A 23,940-nucleotide genomic window follows, 5' to 3' on the forward strand; every position below is an offset into this window, starting at 1 on the left:
ATCATCTGTGTGTCCCCAGTACCTAGCACAGGATGGGGCACATAATAGATGCTTAGTGGACAAATGGGCAAAATGCACCCCACCGTGGGGGCTGGGGAGCAAGGGTCTGTCTGGGGTGGGAGTAAGAGTGGAGGATCTGGAAGATGAAATGGTCATGCGCCAGGTGTGTCCAGGAGCCTAGGGGTACACTTTACTTCCCGGGGGTGTCATGAGGGTCCAGGGAGATCTTGGATGTGAAAGAGCTCTGCAAACTGTAGTGTGCTGTCCCTGGTAGGTCCCTGTACCTCTCAACTTTGCCTTGTTGCCCTGATGAGGCTGGAAAAGAAAGGTCATAGAAAGATGGAGGGGCAGACCAGGCCTGGTGTGAGTAGAGTGGTGGTGGCAAGGAGCACAGCCTGGCAATGGCCCCAGCTCTCAGAGGCAAGGAGTGGGTAGGATTCTGAGGGCTAAGGGCCTGCCTTGGAGACTTCCTCTCCTATGGGATTGAACACCATATCAGAGTTGGGCATGGCCCCAGAGATGATGGAAGCCAATGTCCTTCCAAGGAAGGGTAAACTGAGGCCCAGAGAGAGGCAGGCATTTGCCCAAGGTCACACAGCAGGAGAGGGAGGCCACCGTGTTAGCCCTGTCCTCCCAGCATGACAGGTGTCCTCACCCTGAGCTCAGATCCGGACAGCCGCTTCCCTGATCCTTCCTCCCCTGGCCCCGCAGTCCCGGGCGCCCAGGCTGCACTGCCCCACACCCCCAGCCTGCCCCTAGGCCTAGCCACCAACAAGTACTGAGCGCCCCCTGGGTGGCGTGGTCCGGGCAGCTCTCGACCGCCCTTCTCCTTGACTCACCTCCAGCCCGGAGGACCACGCTCAACAGCGGCGGCCAGGGCGCCGCCCGCGCGGACCCGGCTGCGCCACCGCCCGGGATCGTGCGAGCGCGGCGAGGCCGCCCTCCTCGGCGCCTCCGGGTGGGGCAGGCCGAGCCCGGGGCGCTATCCCTTTAAGCCCAGGCGAGATGGGAGCTGTCAGCGACAGCCGAGGCTAGCGCGGGACGTCGCCGCCCGCCAGGCCGGAGCGAGGAGCCGCGGAGCGAGCGGAGAGGGCGGCGAGGCCGTGGCGCGGCGGGTCCCCTCGCCGCCCACTGAGCGCTCGAACCCTGGGTCCGGCGAGGGGCGGGCGGCGCCCAGTGTAATGCGGAGAATGTGAGGGGCAGCGCAGGGCCCCGGGGAGGAGGGGGCGCGGGAGAGGGCGGCCGCAGACAGACCGAGAGACCGCGGGAGAGACCGCGGACGGGGATCGGGGTCAGGAGGGAGAAAGGAAAGGAGATAAAACGAGAGGCAGTGACAGAAACGGGGAAAGAAAGGAGCGAGAGAGCACGCGGCTGCGGGCGGGGTCGCAGGCGAGGGGGAGGGAGCCGGCGCCCCTGGGTGGGAGTGCCGGAAGCCGTAGTCGGGCGCCCCGGCCGGGGTTCAGGCAGAGAGCGTGGTCGCGGTGCGGCCGGGCATGGTGGAGGAGCAGGGACGCCTGAGGGGTCCCCTCTGGGAGCAGCGCGGGACCTGAGGCGGGGCCAGTCCAGAAGGGGACGCAGGGCTACTCCGCAGGCCCCGCGGGCCGCGGCAAGGGCCCCTTTGTGAGCGCCCCAGGAGGGCGAGAGTCGAGAGTGCGGAGCCCGGTGTGCGGCGGCGGGGGTGTGTGCTTGTCCGAGTGTGCCTGTGTGTGCGCGAGTGTGAGCGCTCAGGTGGGTGGGAGCGCGCGTTAGGGATTCTGCTGGCATCGCAGCGTGGAGAGCAGGAGGTAGAAGCGGGGCGCGCAGGGGAGCGCAGGGCCCTCCTGTGCACACGCACACGCCGCGCGCGTGCACACATACACGCACACGCCCTCCCTGCCTCGCTCGTTGCCGCTGCCACCATCTCGGAGCCGAGCCCTGCGGAGCGGGAACCTGAGCCGGAGCCAGAACCAGAGCTGAGCCAAGCAGGGGAATGCGGCCCCGGAGGGGAGCCGCGCGCGGACTGCGCGCCCGGGACGGTGAGTGTGGCCAGGCGGGTAAGCTGCGGCGGGGCGGGGGCCACGGGGGCGCAGGCCGGGGAGCTGGGGTGTCTGCCCGCCGGCAGCGCCGCGTGCGCGGCCTCTGATTGGGCGGGAGCCTCGGGGGCAGGGGGTGGGGGTGGGGTGTTGGGTGCGCGCCCGTGGGGGGCGTGCACGCGCGGAGTTGGAGCGGGGCGCGCTCGGCATCCCGGTCCGTGACCGTGCTCCCTCCCGCTGCGCGGCCCCGCCTAACCCTCGCCTGCCGCCAGAACCGCGGCGACTTGGAGCAACTTTGTGTGTGGGGGAAGAGATGGAGGAGCCTTAATGGTGGAACTCTGGCCTTTCTTTCCTGAGGAGAGAACGCGAGGGAGGAATGGGGCGGGGGCGCGAGCTGTGCCGCCCGGCCGGCCGAGGGGTGTGTCTCCACCAACCCATCAGCGCAGCCACCCGCTCTCTGGGACACCCGTCCAGCCCCGCGGCGCCGCGCTGGAGCCGCTCCGGGCGCCGGACTCCTGTGACCCCGCCAGGGTCAGGCGGGACTGCGCGGCGACAGCTTCCACGCCCCGGGGCCGCGAGATCGTCTTTGCAGCCAGGCTGAGGACGCAGGGGTTGAGGTGGGGGAGTGGATAGACATGCCCATGTGTGTATGTGTGTGTCCTGGCACCTTCTGCTCGGTGAGACAGGCAGCTGGAAGAAGGGAACTGCCGGACAGTGCATCTCATCAGACCTGGCCCCCGGGAGCTGCCGTCAGGATGGTGATTGGTGCCCCACCCATCCCTGCTTTGCTTGGAGCCACGTTGCTGTGCCACACTCTGTGTGGTGAGGTTGGGCCAGTGCTGTACCCCTCCCCCCCTTCTTGAGCCTCCTCCCACACTCTTGTCCTGTGCAGGCTGCCTCATGGAACTTCCTGCCAGCACCCCCCCCCCCCCGCCCCGCCCCCCCCATGCCAATGCCAACCCTGCCTGTGCAGTAGATAGGATGGGGAGATGTGGTCCAGGATGGTTGTCAGTCCCCCGTGTCCCGTCCCAGTCGTGTCCCCCCGCCCCGTGGTCCCTGTCGTTCCCCTCCACCCAGAGGTGGGAACCCTGTGTTTCCAGGACTGTGAGACCCAAGGAAGAGTCAGAGGTCGGGCCCCCTGCAGGTCTTTCCCCTTTACCAAATCCTCCCTGCTTCTAGGGCAGGTTCTTCCTCCTCTAGGAAGCCTTCTCTGCCTGCTCCCGAATCCTTCCTTCCAGCTTGGGCTTCTGGGTTGGAGCAGTGGGCTCCCTGGCAGCCCTCCTCCATATGCCCTCTTTCCTGGCACTCAGCGTGAGCCTGTGGGCTCAGAGGTCTTGTTCTCAGCCTAGATGCTGGGTGGAGGGGGTTGGTGCTGGACCAGACAGTAGCTGCCTGGGTCTCTGAGGTGTGGTAATATCCATGTTTGACCAGCTCTCAGGCTTAACCCTTGCTCCACCCCCGTTATCTCTCTGGAGTCTCTCAGCCACCTTGGGAGAATGCAAGGTCCATGAGCACGCTTCCCCTCCATTTCACAGAGGAGGTTTCTAAGGCAGAGCTGGAGCTGTGAGAACTCCAGGCCCAGGGCAGCCCCTTGCCACTGTGAATTTATCCTTTAACCCTGGTCTCCGGCGAGGTGGCGAGGGGGCATGGAGGGCACCCAGGCCCTCTTTATTGACCTGGCAGCAGAGCTCTGGGACCTGCTGCTGGAGGATCTCCCCAGGGCAGCTCTCCTTTTGCCTGTGACCAGCACCCTCCCCAGATGGGCAGGGAGGTGGTCACAGCCACTCTCAGCCTGAGGCAGTTTGGCAAAGGCTCCTAACACTCCCTGGCTTGACTTCTGGCACCTCTCGACCCCAGCCTCCTTAACCTTCCTGGATCAGGGACCAGAGTCTGCCTGGGCTCTGCTTGATGGTTTGCAAACCTGGTTCTTGTAATCCTCGGCACTGGCATGTTGGTATCATTCTGGGGATCAGAAGGGCACCCCTACCCCCAGCCTGGCACCCAGGTAGCTCCTGGCATTGTCTTCCTCTTTGGGCCCTGGAATCCTTCCCACTCTCCTGAGAGCTCCATCCTGGAGCCTCTTTTTGGACCAAAGAGCTCACCTTCAGGGGAATGGGTTCCTCACGGAGGTTTAAATGTGCATTGGGGGGAGGGGGGTCTGGTGGCCATTGGGACCACTTCCTCCCCAGATGGCCCACCTGAGGCACAGGAGGCTAGAGTAGCTGTCAGCCCTAGGCAGGCCCCTCTGACCCCTCCCAGTCCTGATGGCAGCCCAGACTCATCCCCAGGGCCACCCGAGCCCTTGGAGGCCTCCGGGGGTGAGAGCTGTTGTCCAGGGGTGATCACGTCTCCTCCTGGGGCTGGGGCTGGGCTGGGGTGAGGTGGGCCTGCTGGCTCCTGTGGTGGCTTCCTCAGCCTCTTTGCTGGCTTCACTCAGGCAGCCTCTTCCTTCCTCTCCCCGTTCGTTTCTGTCAGGCTCTCCTGACTTGGTCTTTCTTAGCCTTTGTTTCTCTCCATGCCCCCCCATCCCCCTGTAGCTCCCAAAGCTCAGGACTTTTGCCTCCTGTGTGTTGGTTGATGCTCTAGTTGACACTTGGTGGCTGGAGCATGGCCAGATGCCTCCTTGACCCCACCCCTGTCACCAAGGCCTGCTTGAACCCCAGCCCTGGTTCTTCTGGTGCCACCCTCTCCCCCACAACTGGCTCCAGCAGGATGAGCCCTCCATTTGGGGCCCCGAGTGGTATAGAAGGAGAGAGCAGGGTACCTCTTTGGCCCCTGGTCTGTACCATCAGGGGTGAAAATCCCAGCCAGGTGCTCCCAGCCCCCCCAGCTGCCCCCTTTAGGAAAATAGCACTCTCCTCCCCAAATCCCCAATGTGGCCCCCTTCATTTGCTCCTCCAGCCAGGCCCTGACCCTGTCATGTTTGTGTTTTGAATTATAAAAATATTCTAACAAATTCAGTGATAAGAAGTTGTTGGGTGGGCTGGGCCTTGGAGTGACTTGAGGGGGGAAAGGTACCACTGACCACTCAGGCCTCCTTTGGGGGGAACTGGGGGCCACCCTGGCCAATCACAGTCTCTTCTGTAGGTTTCTGGGGTCCAGACGTCTGCTCCCAAGATCCATGCCTTGGCCTTGCTCGTTACTGCCTGGAATCCTACACTGGAGCTTGCTCCACATTTGGGAGTACCTCCTGGTCTAAGGCCTGGGCCGGGTACTGGGGATACCTGGGGATGCTGATGACGAGCCTGGGCCCCTCCTGGGGGGACTCTGACAGGGAACAGAGACATTAACCCACACCACTGGGGATGAGGCAGAGTGGGCTGGGGGCTGCAGAGGGGTGAGGGGAGGGGTTGGCAAGGGGTCATTTCAGATGGACTGGAAGGGCTGGTGCATTTGGACCTGCTCAGATGTTTCTGGAACTTGGTAGATGCTCAGTAAACATGTTGAATAAATGAATGAGTGGAGAATGAGAACAAGTGAGGGCTTTCCAGGCAGATGGCACAGCGTTAGCAAAGGCGTGGAGGCAGGGTGCACCAGGCATGGGCGGGACGGGTGTGCAATGGAGTAGTTCACACAGAGGCACAGCCGGTGAGGAGCAGGTTGGCACAAGATGATGGAGGATCTTGAGTGCCCGACTGAGGAGTGTGGGCTGATTCTGTATTCAGAGGTTGCAGGGTTGATGTTCTGGAGGGATGCCATCAGATTTGCAGTTTAAACCGCTCCCTCTGGTGGTCGTGGGAGGGGTTGGCCAGGAGAGCCAGAGGCAGGGAGGCGGTCCTGAGGCTGCTGTGGGAATCAGGGCTGGTGGTGAGGGCAGCAGCAGCCTGCCTTCACCAGGATGGTCAAGGGGCCGTGTGTGGTTCCCCATCGGATGGAGGATGGAGAGATTTGGCCTGGGTGGGGAGCCAGGTGGGGCGAGGTAGCCCATCAGAGTTGGGCAGGGCCTCGGGTTTCACCATTCCCACTGCCTGGGCATACAGAGGCGGCAGGTGTCCTGGAGTCATAGGATGCAGCCTTTAGTACTGGCTCTCCCACTGTGCACACTCGAGCAAGTTCCTGAGGTCCCTTGGGCCTCAGTTTCTATGTCTGTAAAATGGATAAATTTTTTTGTCTCCCTGAAGACCTGGAGAAAATTTGGGTGGAAGTCTGTGACTTTGGAAGTGGGATACAAAGGGAAGGGGTAGAGGGGTGGTCAGCGTTGCTATTTGATGGAGGAAGAGTTTGAGGCCCAGGGAGGGGTGGTGACTCACACGAGGTCATAAAGCAAGTTGAGGGCAGGGCATTCCAGCCCGGGGTTTCCTGGCTGTGCCTGTGGCCTGCTGGGCAGTGGTGGTTGGGGTAGCCGGGGCCTCAGGGCCTCTGCAGAGGACATCCTCAGGCAGCTGCTTCGGCAGTCCAGCTGTCAAGGAGCATATGGGGCCATATGGCCACATCAGGGGAGGGGCCAGCCACCGAAGGAGAGATAGCGGCTGCCACCCTGGCCTTCTGGATGTATGTGGGCATTGCCAGCCACCAGGGTCAGGGCGGAAGGAGGCCAAAATGGAACCTCAGTGTCCAGGTTGGTTTGGACATGAGGTTGGGCCTTGGCAGGTGGCCCAGTTCCAGCACCCATCTGCCAGGGCAGCCGGACAGGCGGCTCCATGCCCAGGACTGATCCAATTAGCTCAAGACCAGCTGTGCCAGCCACCCCCCTTCTGTGCCACACTCAGCTCTGATGGCCCTGCTGGTCCACAAGCCATGGGGTGGCACAGCACATCTGATGTCAGGGTCTCAGGCCTCAGCGGAGTAGGTGTGCGTGACATGCAGCCTCACCCTGAGCCCTGATTCTGTAGCTCTGAGATTTAGGGGTATGGAAATGGGCCCCTCGAATCAGCCTGGTGCGATCAAAAGGGCCTGGGTTTGGATACCGTCTGAAACTGGGTTTGAATCCTGTCTCAGCCGCTTCCGAGCTGGGTGAGCTTGGGTAGGTCACATCACTTTTCTGAGCCTCAGTTTGCTCCTCTGTGCCATGGGAGAGTGATACCTCCCTTGGGGGGGTGTCATTACCATACTTTGAAATAATACACATAAAGCAGGCACTAGCCTGATACACTGAAGAATTCCGGTAAATGTTAGCTCAGGTTTTGCTCTCTGCTGGGAGAGGGAAGTGAGTGCTGTTGAATTTCAACTTCCAGACTGAAGTAGAAAGGAGCCTTACTATTATTATTTTCCTGGACAGAATTTGCTGTATAATCCTCCATAAGTTTTTACACTCCTTCCTTCATTTAGTCCTCGAGGCAGTTCTAGAAAGTAGGCAGAGAGCGCTGCCTGTTTCACAGATGAGGACACTGGGAAGTGATTCTTCAGAGTCGCACAGGGGGTTGGGCTTGACCCTGCCTCTAAACTCCTGGTCCAGGACTCTTGCTCTGTGGGGATGCCTCCCAGACTTCCGGGGTGGAGGCTGGGAGGGTTGGGTCTGTCTTCAACAAGATCTGTCTGGACCAAGCTTGGGGATTCCAGAGAGTCCCTGCCCAGCCGTGTCTCCGTTACAGGGACAGGCTGTCATGGTGACAAGCAGCTAATCCCAGCTGGGGTTGGAATGGAGGACGCTCAGTGAGGCAGCATTTGCTGCCTTTCTCTGTCTGCCCTGCACAGGGCTGGCGGGGGGCAGGGAGTAGGGAGGGGTGGGCCTTCACCTTCTGGGCAGCCCTAGCCTTCTGGGCAGGGCAGGGAGAGCACTGGGCTCTGCCACTGACCAGCTGTGTGGCCTTGGCCAGGTCACTGTCTGTCGCTCTTTAAGCCCTAGCTTCCCTCTTTGTAAATTGGAGATAATTATCTCCCTGCCTGCCCCACAAGGCTGTTTTCGAGGCTCTCCTATAAATATATAATTTTATACAGACACGATATGCCACAGCTGCGAGTCCAGGAGTCCCCAGTCCTACAGCTGATGATCCTACAATCATTCAGCAATTCACTTGTTGGGTGCTTCCTCTGGGCCCAGCTGTGCTGGCTGCTATGTGGACAGAGATAAATAAGACCTGCCCCGCCCTCTTGGGGCGTGCAACCTGGCAGGAACTGTGGACTTCATGGCTTTTAATGGTCCTTCCAAACACGTGCTGGCTGTCCCGCTCCTACTCAGCACCCTCCAAGGGCTCCCTGTGGCCTCCTGGATGGCGCCCGGACCCCTCATGCCTCACTCAGTCCGACCCTCTGCCCCAGCCATCTCCCTCCATGCTCGTCTGGCACCCAGGCTCCAGCCAAACACCACTCACTCTCCCCTCGCACGTGCTGTGGCTTTGCTTCCTCCAGGGTTTGGCTGTGCTGTTCCTTCCGCCTGATTCCTTCCTCCAACTCTGCCCATGTAGATCCCACCCACTTTTCAACACTCAGCCCAAATGCCATATTTAAAACCCTCCTCCTGGTCACCCTAGCTGGAAGGAGCTGCTCCTTCCTCAGAACTCTGAGAGCAGTGTATCTGCTTTACATTTAGCAAGTATTTGCTGTGCACCTACTGTGTGCGAGGCCTACTGCGTGCGAGGCCTGTGACACGTGGCAGTTCGTCTCTCTTCATGGCCTGGGAATGCCTTAATGACAGGGACTGGGCTGATCCACCTGTGTACCTGGCACATTCGGGGACCTGGGGCCAGATGGGCTGATCAGGGGCGTGGCGTGTCCCTCAGGCTTCTGTGGCCACTGCCACTTCCTCCTTCCCCTTGGGCCTGGGGATGCGGGCTAGGCCCAGGATGTCTGTTTGAGGAGCTCCCGAGTTATGGGCAGCTTTTCTGCTGAGGTGCTCACCACAGACGTAGCCTTCCCCGCCCCCAGAGGCTCTGTCAGGGCGGGGCGCCCAGTCGCTGGCCACACATAACTCTCCCGATGAATTGCATGGCGTTCAGCAATTAGGGATTGATTATTTGGGGTACCGATAACTCTTCCATTATCGATCGGCGGAGGCGGGCCTTGCCAGCGTTGGTGCAGGTCAGCTGGGCCTGGCTGGGAGACTGCGATCACGGCCATTTATTCCTGACCAGGAAGCTCGATAAAACAGGAGCCAGAGACAAGGAGGTGCAGGCCACTCTTTCTCTGATTCGTGCTGCCAGGGTTGGGATAGAGGGATGGGGAGGAGGGGGAATTGGGGCAGGCAGGAGCTTTTGCCCACTCCTACCTCCCTCTGTCCCCACCTTCCGTGTTCTGCTGGCCCTGGGTCTCAGCTTTCCCGTCTGTTAAATGGGAATTTCAGTCTTTTGTGGGGTAACACTGTGCCTTTGATTGAGACGACTGGGCAGTCACTGACTTGCCATCATTTCTGCTTAAGGGGTGGGGGCATTCTGAGGCTCAGAGAGGGTGGTGGCCGCATGAGGATGGAGCCAGCATCACAGTCCCCAGCCCAGGCTGCTCTGCAGAAAGGACCGGGAGGTGGTGGGCAGGAGGAGGTGGTCGGTCGGAAGACAATAGTTGCCTCACTAAGGTGCTGTGTCTGGCTTCTGAATGTGCTAAGGCCTCTAAATGTGGGGCTGGGACTCAGTGGAATTTGTGAAAAAGCGATTTCTAAGGAAACCACACAAAGGAGATGGCAGGGGGCATGTTTAACCTACTTAGGAGACCCGGCTGCCTTTCCCCCGCCAGGAGCACAGTGCATTGTTGTGGGGCCCCTGCTACATGTGGTCAGAGCTTTTTTTTTTTTCTTTCACTGTTTGTTGGGAACATTTTCTGACACAGAAAGGTAGAGAGAATAGTATAGGAAGCTGCCACATACCCTTCACCTGGATTTAACAATTGTTGACATTTTGCCACATTTTGCTTTATTTTTTTTCTGAAGCATTTTAAAGTAAATTATAGACATCATGACATTTCATCCCTAAATATTTCAGCATCCATCTTTAAAAAATAATAGAAAATTTCTGTCTAACCTCAAGTGGTCCCACATCTCTTTTCGTTTATCCTTGAGAGATGGGGATGCTGACAGATGAGGTGACTGGGGCTGGAGAGGTGACCTGGCCTGTCCAAGGTCACATAGCAGAGGGCAGAGGGGAGGGGAGGTAGGATCTAGGAGGCCGGCTAGGGGGTCAGCCCAGGACTGCAGAGACAGGAGGGGACAGGGCAGGGGATAGGTGGTCTGGAGCTGGCCAGGTAGCCGGAACGGGGTCCCCCTCTGGGGGGTTCCTCTGGCTCGGGCTGGGGGTTCCACCGGAAAACAGGAAGTGACCTTCATTAGGTTAATCGTCTCTCTCCCTTTTGTTTGCTGCGGGGATTAATCAAGAACTGCAGCGTCAGGAAAATCTAAGACAATATCTTGTTTGTTGTTTAATTTAGGAGAATGTTATCAGGCTCTGGCCGGGCAGGCCAGGGGAGCCTCCGCTGGCACAGCAAGCAGGGCTGCCCTCCACCAGCCACCTTGAGGGGCAATGGGGAAGGAAAGGGGAGGGCTGGCCTGGTGGGAGGGCTTAGGATCCGAGTCTGGACAGCGTGGGGTCTGAGGGAACTGGAGGTGTTTGTGTACAGGGCTTGGGGCTGAGCTGAGATCTGGGCTGGGCCGAAGACTCTGTAGCCTTGGAACGGAGGTGGGAAGTGAGGCACGGAGCCGGGAGATCCTGAGGTGTGTGCAGAAAGTCGGGAGGGCTCTGGCCATCCTGACAAGCTGTCTTTCTTCCTCCTGCCCGGGCCCAGTCTCCTGCCGGGGGAAGGCTTCTGCAGGACAGGTGTTCTAGGGCAGACACAGGTCTCCCTGTGCTTCCTTGTCTCCTTAGGGTTGGGGGATCTTGCCCCTCAGCACTCACACATGCTTGGGACTCCTTATCCTGTCCTTGGTGACTTGGGAGCACCTCTTGACTCTTTGAGGGTCGCAGAGGTCACGGGTATGGAATTAGAGAATGTTGGAACCAGAAGGCAGCCTCAGAATTTATCTCATTCTTCTTATAAGTTCCCAATAAGGAAACCGAGGCACAGGGGGTGGCCAACCCTATTTTGGGTCTCACAATGAAGCATTGCAGAGCCTTGGCAATAAGGCTAGTGTCTGGCTTCTCAGCCCCAGGATCCCCCACTTCCAGGCTACATGGGCTTGTGGTTTAGGACAGACAAGTGCTCCCTCAGGTGCAAAGGGGAGGAGGCAGGGCCAGCTGGGGAAAGGCTGTCAGTCATCCCTGGGGGCGGGCCTGGGTTCTCCTATTAGTGCTCGTGCCCAGTTACTTAGCCAGTGGGGAAAATGGGTGTGCAGGTTGGGGAGGAGGCTTCAGAGGGGTGTCCTGAGGCTTAGCCATCCAGGGCTGGGACTGGCCTCCCGTGCCTCCCCATCCCCACAAAGAGGTGAGCCGTGATTAGTGCCAGGGTCACCGTTGTGCTTATTGTGAGAGAACCGGAGGCAGGGCAGTGGGCGAGAGAGGCCCCTGGGAGAAAGGAAACCAGAGAGAAAGCAAGAGACAGGGACATCAAAACATCTTTTGATCCCTGGTCTATGGCCCTGGGTGCTGCCAGACCCTGCATCCAGCCTGTGTATTTTCCACAGTTGGGGAAGAAAGGAAAACAGCTCAACCTTGAATGAATGGCTCAAGAAGGGCTGTGTGACCTGGGGCGTGTCACCACCCCTTCTGATAAAATGAGGCAGGAAACGGGCCTCTTCCTCTCTGAGAGTGAGGTAGGGAGGACCGGCTGTGGGCTGCTAGCCTATCTGTTGGCTGGTCCTTTAGTCCCCTGCTGTATGGGAAGTGAGCTAGGAAGGGTCACAGCAAAGAGGGCAGGTCCTTGTTGCCCCCCACCCCACAGATCTTTCCTCTGCTTTCCCAGTGCTGCAGGGGTAGGGAGAGCACTGTGCCTGGAGTCCAGGGGGCGGGTGGGTCAGAACCACCATACGTTCCCACATTGACTACATGCTGGAACCTAGGTGGGGCACTGGACGAACGTTACTCTCATAAGTGCATACAACTGCTGTGCAAGGTGGACATTATGGACTCCATTTTATAGATGAAGAAACTGAGGCTCAGAGAGGTCACCCAATGGTCAATGGTGGGACTGGGAGTTGAGGCCAGAACTGCCTGGCTTTGCTGGAGCACACTGTCTTCGAGACCTGGTTTCTGCTCTTAGCTGTACCACTAGCTGCTGTTCCCTGGGCGTCAGTGTTTGTCTTTGTTGAATGGGGCTGGGAGGGTGGCTGAGGGCGGGCCTGCAGCCACAGGCTGGAGGGGAGGCTGAGCCTCCGGTCACCTCCTCTGCCTGGCCTGGCAGGTTCTCAGGGTTCTGGCTGAGGCTTACAGCTGTTCTTGGAGGAATCCTCCCTCAGCCACGCAAAGCGAGAGGCTCCCTGGCGCCGTGCGGAGGGATTGGGCCTCCGTGTGTGCAAAGTCCTTCAGAGCCTTTCCTCCCGGCTAGTGTGTGCCTTCCGTGCGTTTATGAGGTAACTACAAGGTGGCGTGGGAGCCTGTGTGCACAGATGTGGCCATCCTGGGCCTTGAGCGTCATGCTTGAGCACAAGCACAAAGTAGGGCAGGGTGAGTTTAATGAGTACCTACTCAGTGCAGTCACAGTGCCAGGTGCTTCACATATGTTACCTCGTTGAATCCTAAAAGCAACCCTGTGAGATGTGTACTGTCACCATCCCCATTTAACAGACGGGAAACTGAGGCTCAGAGTGATTGAGGGACTTGTGAAGATCACACAGCTAGTGAACGGAGAAGTGGGCATTCGAACCTAGGAACGTCTGCTTCTAAAGGAGGCTATGTCTTTTGTGTGGCAGACCGAGGGGAGTCTGCTGCAGCCTGGAACGAGGAAGTTAGGTTTTAGGAAGGGGCCGCTGGTAGCTGCTCTGTGTTTGGAGAGAGGAGGCCAAGGGTCAGGTGAAAAGTCCAAGGGAAGCAGCAGTGGTTCAGCAGGAGAGGCCTGGTCAGAAGCCCAGCGTCTAGCCTAAAGTTCCATCATCTGCTCTGGGTCTGTATCCTCAAACCTCTTCTATCTCCCCGTCAGGGGAGTGGTGCATATTCCTTATGGTCCCTCATCAGGCAAAGGCCTGGAGGTGGGACTGAGCAAGGCTCCGCAGAAAACAGTCAGGGCAGTGTGCCATGTGGGGAGCGTCTGGAGATGAGGCTGGAGAGGGCCCGGGCTGTGCAGGCCTTGAATGCCAGCCTGCAGTGGTGGGCGTTCTCCGGATTTTGAGCAAGGGAGAATCGTGGCCAGGTCTGCGGTTTGGAGGTGTGGATCTCTGGTGGCTGGGGGCTGGTTAGTGGCCGTGGGCCGTGGATGGTGGGGAAGGGGTGAGAGAGTAGGGGGCATCTGGAGGCTTTTCCCCTCCTTGCCCGCAGCCCCCGTCGGTGCAGGCCGAGGGGGTGGCTCATCCTTCCTTGTCTCTCATTCTTTGTCCTCCCTTTTCCTGCCTCCAGGACGTGGAGTGGGAGTGGGGAGCACGGAGGTCTCTGGCCCCTCCCAGGCCCCTCCCTTGGAGACTGTAAATATTTTCTCTCCAACATCTCTGCTGCTAGAAATTGCTGCTTTTAACACCTTTTTTTCCCTTTTGCTTGATACAAACGAATGCTGGAAAAATTCTGTGCTGGGCGCTTGCTCTGTCACTTCTGCTCGTGCCCAGAGTCTCCTCCAAAAACTCTAATTGCTTTTAAGCTGTGATAGTTGGCAAAAGCAATTTTCTTTACATTATGGAGAAAGGGGGAAAATCCACCACATTTTCCTCTTCCATTTTTTTTGTGACTTTAACCTTTCGTTTTGAGTTCCTTCTCACTACTGCTAAGGTTCTGGGAGAGAAATGGAGTAGAAAGAGATGTAGGCGGGGCGCACCCTTGGACAGGGCATTTTGCCTCTCTGGGCCTCAGTTTCCCCATTTACAGGTTGATGGTAGGTCCATTCATTCATTCAACATTCATGGGAAGCGATTTGAGGGCAAGGAGCAGTTCTGTCTTTGCTGAAGAGCCTGGAAGGGTTCTGAGCAGAGGGCACGTGGGGATGATCCCCGTGGCTTCACAGTAGGGGGTAGGGGAGGAGGGATGCTGGCTGGGAGGCTGGTCCCAGTGACCCTGTGGGGGAAGAGAGGACGGCAGTGTGAGTTTGAGACAGACAAGATGGGGGACCCAGATCCTGGTGCTTCCTCTTCTTGCACTGTCCGGGCCTTCCCTGGACCCTGGGGTGGGGGTCCCCTGGTATAGCTGGGGAGGCAGGCATCCAGTTCATAGGCCTCTGCTGCCATAGTCAGTCAGGTGTGCTTCGCTGTCGGGTCCTCAAGGAGTACAGCCCTTTACAGTGTATAAAGCCCGCTCACCTCTGACCCCTCAGTAGATCTTGGAAACCGTCCCCTGAGGTGGGCAGAGCAGGCAGAGCAGGGGGCCATTCCCCACTGGCAGGTGTAGGCCAGGTTTGTGCCAGGGTTCTGCAGGCAGGTGGAGATGGGTGGGGATTTGAACCTGGGTCTCAGGGCCCCCAGCTGCTGCCCGTATCACCTCTGCTGAGCCCCTGTTCGCCCTCAGCCCTCTCCTCTCCTCCCCTCTCCAGCCCTGTGCTCCTTCCCTGTTTGCAGAGCGTGTGGGGCTTTCAAAAGCATTAATGGTAGAAAATAAATTGGAATTGGAGAGGAATCATCGCTGGGCATTCTCGGAGGGCCGCCTCTGCCCTCGCGTCTCTCAGCCATATTGAAGCCGGCAGCCAGACCGGAATATGAATGAGTCCAGGGCGGGCATTGCTCTTAATCTGTCGGGGAGCCCTCCCTGGCCAGGCGGCACTCACCAGTGGCAAAGCTGTTTGCAGTGAGGCCTCAGCGGCCGCCGGGCATCACGAGCCAGGACTAATTTCTCTGGGATGGAGTCACGGTCCATGGCTACGGAGGAGGGGCGGAGGGGGCCTCATGTCCAGGTCTCTTCTCCCCCTCAAGCCCTCTGCTGGGGACACAGCTCTGAGGCCAGCCTGGGGTGGGGTCGGGCATCCCTGCGCAGGGGGAGGGGGCACATATGAAACCTACAGTGACTCCCCAGGGTTTGGATTCCTCATCTGGGTATTCAAGGCCCCCTGTGTGAACTTGACTCTCTTTGTCCTGTCTCCTCCAGGAAGCCTTCCTTGATCACTGCCCAGCTCACACTGAGTTTTCCAATTTCAAGCCTCTTGTGGCCCGTGGAGTAGAGGTACAAACCTAGTGCCTAAAAAGGACAGGCAGGTAATGAGTGGAGCAGGCTGGATGTGAAGCAATAGAGAGAGGTGGAGACTGTGGCCATGTGGAGGCACAGGGGCTAACAGTTTGGGATCCCTGCCATGGGCGCTTGCATACACAGCTCTGCTAAGTAGCCTTTGCTTCACAACCCCAGTTCTCATCTGCGGCGGGCTCCCCAAGGGCAAGCCCTGGTCTCTGCCACTGCAGCCTGTCTCCCCACAGGCCTGGGCATGGACTGGGCACCCGGGCAGGCTTCCCATAAAGCATCAGAGGCTCTGGGGACCCAGGGAATCACTCAGGGCAACTTTCCTGCTTAAAGATGGGGAAACTGAGGCCCAGAGAAGGGGGGTGGAAAGGCCCCCTGTTCTGTTCTAAGCAGACTGCACATCCGTGTTCTTAGAACCCTCACAACAGGAGTGGGAGGGTGGGTTTTGCACCTCTGATTTAGAGGGGAGGAAACTAAGGTTCAGGCTGGATCCAGGGGGACACTGCAGGCCTGCGTTTGAATCAGTCTGTTGAAGCCCCAGTGCCAGCCACCTCTGTCTGGCAGGATTAGGGGGTGCTGAGGCATACACTGAGTCACTGGGCGGGCAAGGTATATTTGTGCCCAGAGGGAGCCCAGCTGGGGGAAGGAGGCCTGGGATCCCAGCCCAGATCTGCCACCGACTCCCTATGTGACCCAGGGCAGAGGGCACTCTGTCTGTGCCTCGGTTTTCCCAGGCTAGGCTGGGAGAGGCCCCTGGAGGGGTCAGAGAGTTTGGGGGGGCCCACTGACCTCATGTGGCCTTGGCCTGGCTGCCAGCCCTGCTCGGTGCTTCTGTCCAACCCCCGGGCTCCCTTGGCCCCAGTCCAGACTCTTCATGAAACCTCTTGCTCCTGTCTTCTCTGGGGTCACTGTCATGTGGAAGGTGGGGACTGCGGCACCCAAGAAGGGCTTGGGCTCCGCAGGCCCACTTAGCAGTGTGGGGCAGCAGGGCAGCCTGTCCCCTAGCCCAGGTTGGGGAGCAGGAGTCTGGGGGAGGAGGGACTCAGGCCACCACTAGCTGGGAGGACTGACCAAATGCAGACCATAGCTTGGAGCCTGGGCCACGCCAGCCACACCCTGCACAGCCCTGGCACGTCCTTTCACACACTCAGAATGGACACACAGGGACCACCTTGTCCAGCCATGGGGTGTCGGATGGGAAACCCGAGGCCCAGAGAGTCTGAGAATGAGACTCAGGGTTGCCACTCGCTCAGTCTGACTCCATCCATCCTGTGCTCTCACCCCTCCATGACAGGGAGCTCACTCCCTACCGAGCAGCCCTGCCCATCTTGGACAGCTCTCTTCCCTGCTCAGAGCCAGCATCTGCTCCCTGGGACTCCCACAGGGGTCCTGGCTTGGGGCCTGGGGCCACCGAACCTGTGCTAGCCTCTGCCCCCCAGCAGCTTCCCTGAGGTGCAGGCAGATGTCGAGCCCCTGAGCCTTTTCTCCTTTGGGGGGCCAGCCTTGCTCTGTTCCCGCTCAGTGGTTCTGAATCTTTTTAGACTGTGGGCCCCTTGTGGAATCTGATGAAAGCTGCGGCCCTACGTCTGAAACAGGTGCATTCTCCCTTCCCCCACCACACACACAAACCTACATCCTGTTTTGTGCAGTTTCAGTGCTCACAGACCTCCTAAGTCCCCCCTCCCTGGAGACCCCAGTTAGGAGCCCCTGCTTCAGTTGTTGCCCAGGTGATGTGGTCAGTGTTGCCTGTCGTGCTGACCTGGGGTGGGAAGCTAGGCATCTTAGTCCCCTGCCCATGCTCTGTCTGCTCTGCCCTGCTGCCCTAGAAAGGTCACAGTGTGTGCCCGGCCGGGGGCCGAGTGCTGCATTAACCCACTCAGTCACCCCACAGACTGGTCCTTGGTGCCTCCTCTGTGCTAGGCCTGGGCTGGGCTTTGGGTGCAGGAAAGAACAAGACCCACCCCCTGCCCCTGGGGAGGTCAGACCTGTCAGCACTCACAGCTGGGGGGTCAGGGCAGAACAGAGGTGACCCAGGGTGGGGCTCCCACCCTGGCCTGTAGAGGGAGGTGGGGAGTCAGGAGAGGCTTCTTGGAGGACACTGGGAACTGGTCAGGGAGGAAGGGCATCCCTGTAGACGGAACAGCAAGTGCGAAGGCTTGGAGGCCTGTCTCTTTTAAGGAGGACAGGGGCGCCGGTCTGACTGGCGGGTAGGGTTAGAAGGCACTGGGGTCAGGCATGAGGCTGAGGGCGAGTTGGGGATAGATCTCTGGAATTTGCCACCTGCTCTTGGCCTCTCCCCAGGCCTGCTGGCTGCCCATATGCCCTAACCCATATGTGTGCGCATGCACACACATACACACTCCGCTGACTCTAGGTACAGACACGCCCACACACCCCTCCACAGTTCACCTCCGCAGACCCCCAGGAGCCCCTCTCTCTGGGGGCACTGCACACCTGCACACACCGGTCCTCTCTGTTTGCACTCATGGGCCGCCCTCCTCTCTTTGCACAGAGAGAAACACCCCACTTCCCTGTTACTTTTCCTTCTCCTCTCTCTCCCTCTCCTTCCCTCACACAGGAGCCCTGTAAGAGCAGAGCCTCAAAGCCCCCTTCCCTGGAGTTTTCTGCATAGGCCACTCCCACATTGCCCTCACCCCCTGGGCTCCCTTCAGCCTCAGCCTAGGATTCCCCAAGACTGTGACGGTCCCAGGGTTTCCTGGGCACCTAGGGCAGCCTCCACCCCAGCCCTGGAGCCCTGCCGAGGAGCCAGAGGCTGTGGCTTCAGCCCCAGCCGGTCTGGACTGCCTATGTGACCTTGGATGACCTTCTGCCCTGTTGGCCTTGGTTTGGAGGAGCAGAGGTATGGGCTGCACGTTCCAGCTGAGGTTCTCAGACTGGTGCTAGAGCCCTGGTGTCCTGGAAGGGGCCTGGGGGCTAAGGGGGTGGGGGTGGGGCTGGATAGGCCCCTCCTCTTTCAACCACAGCAGCATAGATCTGCGTTTTATATTAGGGTCTGGACAGGATTTTAAAAAAACACCCATTAACTCTATTGATTTTGTTTTTCTGATTACAAAAGAAAGTCCAATGATACATTTGTGGATAATGGAGACCATGAAAGCTCCCTCATCCCCCGCTCAGAGGTGATCACTGTAACGTCTGGAGTATTGCCCTCCAGCCTTTTGGGGCATATACCAACAAACTGTTGTTTATAAAAATGGGCTTATTCTGAAATAGTGTCACGCGGCTTGATTTTTTCATATTGTTATACTTAGATGTGACTCTGGTTGAATGGCTGCAGAATGTTCCATAGTATGGATGGGCTATATTTTCTTTGAACATTTCCTTATTGATAAACATTTAGGCCATTTCCAATTTCTTCTTCTCTCTTACCAGCAATGCTGCTGTGAGCATCCTTGAGTGTTTGTACAAGTGCCCGTGCAGTCGTTTCTGCGGGAGAGGCTCCTGGAAGTGGGATTACTAGGTTGCAGAGGCGTGAGTTTGAAACGTTATTCAATATTGCTAAATTACCTTCCAAAGGTTGAGCCAAGTCCCCCTCCCTGCAATGGTCTGCGAGTGCTCATTTCCCACATCCTTGCCAGCACTGGTTGTTATCAATCATTTTAATTTTCCCAATCTGATGGGCAGAAAATGGTATCGCATCATTTTCATTTGCATTTCCCTGATTGCTGGTGAGATAGAACATCTTTTCATACATTTATTGGCCAATTTAGTTCTTCCTTGCAGATTTCTAATTCACTGCCAATTTTTCTCTTCTTTTGTCTTTTTTCTTATTGATTTGTAGGGGCTCTTTGTATATTAGTGATATTTTCTTCCAGTGTCTCACTTGCCTTTTGGCTTTGTTTATAGTGTCTTTTGCTGTGCAGATGCTTTATGTGTTTATGTAGTCAGATTTATCAAATTTGCACTTTATGGCTTCTGGATTTAACGTCTGGCATAGAAAGGCTTTCCCCACTGCATAAGATTTCATTTCAAATAGAATTTTATTGCTGAAAAATCTTTGCAAAGCCCTGGTTTCCAGGCTTCTCCCCAGCTGTGTGTCTGCTCCTCCTGGCAGCTGCAGCCCTGGCTCTGGGGGAGGGGAGGATCGCCCTGTCTGTCCATCATTTTCGTCTCTCTGCCTCTCCCTCTGTCTGTCTGGCTTTGGCTTTGGGGTTGCTGTCGCTCTGTCTCTCTTTGGGCCTCTATCTCCTGTGTGCTCTGTCCTCCTTTCTGTGTCTCCACTGTTTTCCTGTCCCCAGCTGGTTTCCCATTGGACAGCGGTAATTAGGGACATGAGATGGCAGCTATGGCAGCCCTCAGGGGTTGGGGGGGATGATGGCAGTCAGGGAATGTGCCCCCCTCACCCTCTACCGGCCAGCCTAGCTCCAAGTCACATGGGCTGGCAGTGCAGGCCCTGGCCCAGTTCTCTCTTTCAGAGAAGCTCATTTCCTGCCAGGAGCCTAAGGGCAGGCTCAGAGCCAATCCAAGTCCCTCCTCCACCAGGAAGCCTTCCCAGACAGCTCCTTCTTCCATTTCCACAGCCCTGGACCCGGCCCCTCCCTTCTGTCCTCCCTGGTCTTTGCCTGTCCTGGTCCTGCCTTCTCAGCTGAGCAACCTGGGGTCCACCGGACCACCTCTCAGGACGGTCTTCCAAGCCAACTCTGGAAGGTATTCCCTATTGCTCTCTCAGTGCTACCCACCCCTCCACCCCACCCCCACCCCGCCAAAAACCACTACAGGAGAGAATTTGTGTGCTGCTGACAAAGAGATGGGGACTTGAGTTCCATGAGGGTGACGACTGATGCTTAGGGCTCACTTGTTCTCTGCCCCAGCTGGGCCCAGCGCAGTGCCTGCCTCGTAAGAGGTGCCCAGGAGAGGAAGAATGAGCGGGAAAGGGTGAACAGTGCAGGGGGATGCTGAGCCTGGGGAGGAGGGGGCAGTCAGGGCACCTGCATTCTCTGAGCTCCTCCTGGGTAGCAAGGCACTTTCCTCACAGTTCCTCGTTTCTAGGGACTAGGGTGCTAATGGGCAGCACCCCCATTGCCTCCTGGAGGTGAGGGCCCCAGGTGGGCTCAGCACTGCCCATGCTAGAGGTCTCCGTGCGGGGGCTGTAGGGGCCTTGGGCTGAGGAGCAATTGGGAGACAAGTCAGGGAAACCTGGAGGTCTCTGAAGCGTGGCTCAGAAGCCCATAACCGAAATCTCCGAGGTAGCCTTCCCTGGGCCCCTGCAGCCCCCTGGACTTCTGACCCAGCCCCCTCCCTCTGATCACGATGACCTGTCTCTTCTCTGAGTTCCTGGTGGACAGGAACGGTGTCTTTTACATCTCTTTGTCCCAATCACCGAGCACAAAATAGGCGCTTACCGAAAGGAGAATGAATGAATGAATGAATGAATGAGCGAAAAGCCAGGATGTTGGGTAGAGGGCTCAGGTCTGGGGAAGAGGAGACCTGGGTTCTGGCCTTGACTTTTTGGCTGACGTTCTGGGTGGCCCCGACCCTCACTGGGCCTCAGTGTCCCCGTCTGTATGATGGGCGTGGGCCTCTCAAGCTCTGATTCTGTGACTGTGTTGACCAGGGCCGGCACATGCCCCTATCTCCCTCTCTTTCTCACACATACACACACATGTGTGCATGCATGCACACGCCAGTACCGTCCTCTTTGATCACAGTGTTCACTGAGCACCTACGGGTGCCCGCCCCCCACAGCTGACCCCACTCTGGCGGCATGCTGGAGTAGCCATTTCCGTGGAAGTCTCACATTCCCTGGAGCACGTGTTAACTCTGTTGAACGTACAGGCATTCTCAGAGCTCCCTGGGCTCCACTGAGGGGAAAGGAGCCAGGAGGGCAGGTAGGAAGCCCCCACCTCTGCCGTGGTCCCCTTTGCCCCCCTTGGCTATGAGGCCACAGCCGGGACTTCGTATCCTTCCTGGGACTTGGCACACAGGCAGGCCTCGTGTCCAGGAGCGCTCCCAGCTCCCACTGCGTCTCCTCCCCTGCCCCAAATCATTGTCATGCTCTGCCTTGGTCCCATTTCCATAGCAACTCCGTTCGATGCCACTGAGGAGAGTGGGAGCTTCAGGAAGGTGTGGGGAGAAGGGAGCAGGAGGCCCATTCATTATCTCGGAATATGGCAGCTGGGGGCTTGGAGCGGTGCTGTGGGATGGCTAGCCCTGCCAGCTCAGGTGGAACTGGGCTCAGGGCCGCCAGCCAGGTGGTCTGGAGGCCTGCCAGGGACAGGGCTGCCGGGTTGGCCTGGGCCCGGCTGGCTTGTGCCAGTCTACTGGGAGCCAGCTTGGGCAGCTACCAAGGGCCCCCCTGCCTGGCTGGGCCTGGCTTGGAGGACCCAGGCCCGAGGAACTGCCCAGTCTCGGGCTACTCCTCTGTCCCAAACTGGCGCCACTATGTCCTGTCCTGTCCTCCAGGATCAGCAGCCATTAGGAGGCACCCCTGGGGCCTGCTGGCAGCAGGGAGCATAATTTGGGGGTGGTGAATTGTGGGGCTCGGCAAGCCCTCTCTTACCGGGCCCACGCTGCTTGTGGCTCTGTCGTCAGGACGGGAAAGCCCAGGTGGCCGTGAACCTGCCCAGTGCCCATTTCTCTGTCTCCTTCTTGGAGGAGAAGTTTGCAGCCTGTGAAATGAGAAGACTTTCCATCTTCATCTACCCTGTGGCTAGAAATTCCACCATTTGCATCTTAGACTTGATGGAATGTTGATTTTGGCAGGGACTCAGAGGCCTTTGCCATCTCTGTCGACATTGTAGCAACTGTCTCCGAGCCCCATCCGTCTATGCTTCCATCCGTTCCACCTGCAAGCCCTGCGAGTCCCCCTGAGGACCAAGGCCTGTGCTGGATGGTGCCCTGTGGGGCCTCAAGAGGGAAAGGAGGGGCTGGCTTGGCCCTCCAGGGAAGGAGGGGCTTCCAGGAGCCCGGCCCGGGTAGATGCCAGCTTCCCAAGTCTCCTTTTCACCATCACGGCTGTAGCCACCTCTGGGCGCCACCTGCACTCGTGTTTTCTTAATCCTTGTCTTTACGTTAACTCGCGTTAGAAGGTGGATTACCCAGCGCTCCCCAAGCCACATGTCTGTGAAATCACAGCTGTGGTATGCCTGTCACTTTTTTTAATACACCAAAAAATAAACACATACCTATGAAAATAAAAATGTTTGTCTGTGTACCACCTAGAATCCCCTGTGCACCCCCAGTGGCGTGTGTCCCACACTTTGAGAAACATTGATTGGATGAGAACTTCTTGGCAACAGCTGAGAAGGGGATTCGGGTCTTTGTCTGAGGCTGGGAGGGGAAGCTTTGCCCAGGGCACGGGGCCAGCAAGTGGGAGAGCTGGGAGTCGACCTGCCTCCTCGGACTTCCAGCCCGAGGCCTGTGTCTTGGGGCCTTGCCAAGGAGATGGGACTCCCTGGTATCCTCCCTCACTCATGGAGGGTGGGGGGACTGGGGCCCGAATTGCCCTTGGAGAATGTTTGGTGAAGGAAAAACCAGGAGAGGCTGGGAGGGAAGGGGGGGTGGATGGGTGTGAGCTGCGGGATCCTTGGGAACCAGGAGGCCGAGGCTCAGGCCCAGGGGGAGGCACCCCTGGTGCTCTGCCTGCACCCCCTCTCAGGGCAGCCCCCGGGCCTGCCTCCTGGGGCCGAGCTGGGGAGGAAGGCAGGCCCTGGTGTTGGCTGGACACGTACTGTGCACCAGGCCGTGAGTCTCTTCTCTCCTTTTGTCTTCCCAGCGGTCCTGGCAGGAGGGACTGGCCCCACTTCAGTGTTTCAGTGAGTGAGAGCACATGTGTGTAAATGCAAGTGTGTGAGTGATGTGTGAATGTGTCAGCGAGTAAGTGCATGTGTGTGTACATGTGAGAGCATCTGTGAGTGTGTAAGCATGAGTGTGCCAGTGAGTGTGTCAGCAAGAGGGGGGCGCGCGTGTGTGAGATGTATGAGTGCTATTGCCCAGCCGGGTGGAGTCAGACGCACCTGTGTGCATGGTCCCCCCTGCCCCCCAGAACTGCCCCCTGCGGCTGCTCTGGCTGACAGCTCACCTTCTTCCTCCCACAGCCTCCTGCGCCCACAGGCCCTGAGGCTCAGCTGCCCACGGGCAAAGAGGGCGCCGCAGTCAAACCCAGGCTGACCCCCAGCCCAGCTGCACTCTCCAGACGCCCGCCCGACCTGAGGTAAGAAGACACTCTATAGAGTGGGGGCCGTGGGGGTGGATGTGGGGTCCCCAGGGGAGAGGCGGTAGGGAGGCCGTCGAGGGGCAGTCTTTCTGGGGGTGCCCCCATGTCTCCCCCACCACGTGAAGTCCAGGAGGTTTGACCTGGCAGCACCACCTCCTGCTAGCCCTTGCTATGGCAGGGCTCTGGCAGCCAGCTCAGAAGCCTGGGGCTTTCTTCCGAGCGACATGGCTTCATGGTCGCGCTGGCTAATGGGTTCCCATGTGGCATGGGAGGTCTCTAATGGTGAGCTGAAGGGCTGTGTCCTTGGCTCTGTCACATTGTTGACCAAATGTGTGCATGACTCCAGGTCAGGAGGGAGCGAGGATGCGTGGACTGAGACAGTCAGGGTCCAAGAAACTGCCAAGAGGCTGGCACTGGCTTCAACCTGTGAAGTTTAACAGGGCTCCAAGCCGGAGTCAGCATGTGGATCCAGACACTCCCGGCCAGGATGAGGCTCAGCCCCAGGGGTGTGCGTGTGACAAACACTGGCAACCAGATGACCTTGGCTCTGTGTGAGCAGAACAGATAGCTTCTTGGACTGTATCACGAGGAGCAGGACATCTAGAATGTGGGAGGTGACAGGCCCTCCTACTCTGTGTCCCACGTGGAGGAATGT

General features: G+C 58.4%; 1 protein-coding gene across 1 annotated transcript in view; it reads left to right on the plus strand.

Annotated features, from left to right (window-relative positions):
- The first annotated feature begins 507 nt into the window (after nt 1-507).
- The window catches only part of LOC147917601 (uncharacterized), a 124,533-nt gene continuing 101,100 nt past the window's right edge, over nt 508-23,940 (plus strand). Inside the window, exons 1-5 of the mRNA XM_087429080.1 lie at nt 508-550; nt 846-958; nt 1,059-1,192; nt 1,562-2,015; nt 23,167-23,282. Coding sequence (XP_087285206.1) covers nt 508-550; nt 846-958; nt 1,059-1,192; nt 1,562-2,015; nt 23,167-23,282 — 860 coding nt within the window. The remainder of the gene's footprint in view (nt 551-845; nt 959-1,058; nt 1,193-1,561; nt 2,016-23,166; nt 23,283-23,940) is intronic.

Source organism: Ceratotherium simum, chromosome 3 (genome assembly GCF_057802395.1).
Source record: "Ceratotherium simum simum isolate JZ-2026a chromosome 3, ASM5780239v1, whole genome shotgun sequence".
Classification (NCBI taxonomy): Eukaryota; Metazoa; Chordata; class Mammalia; order Perissodactyla; family Rhinocerotidae; genus Ceratotherium; species Ceratotherium simum.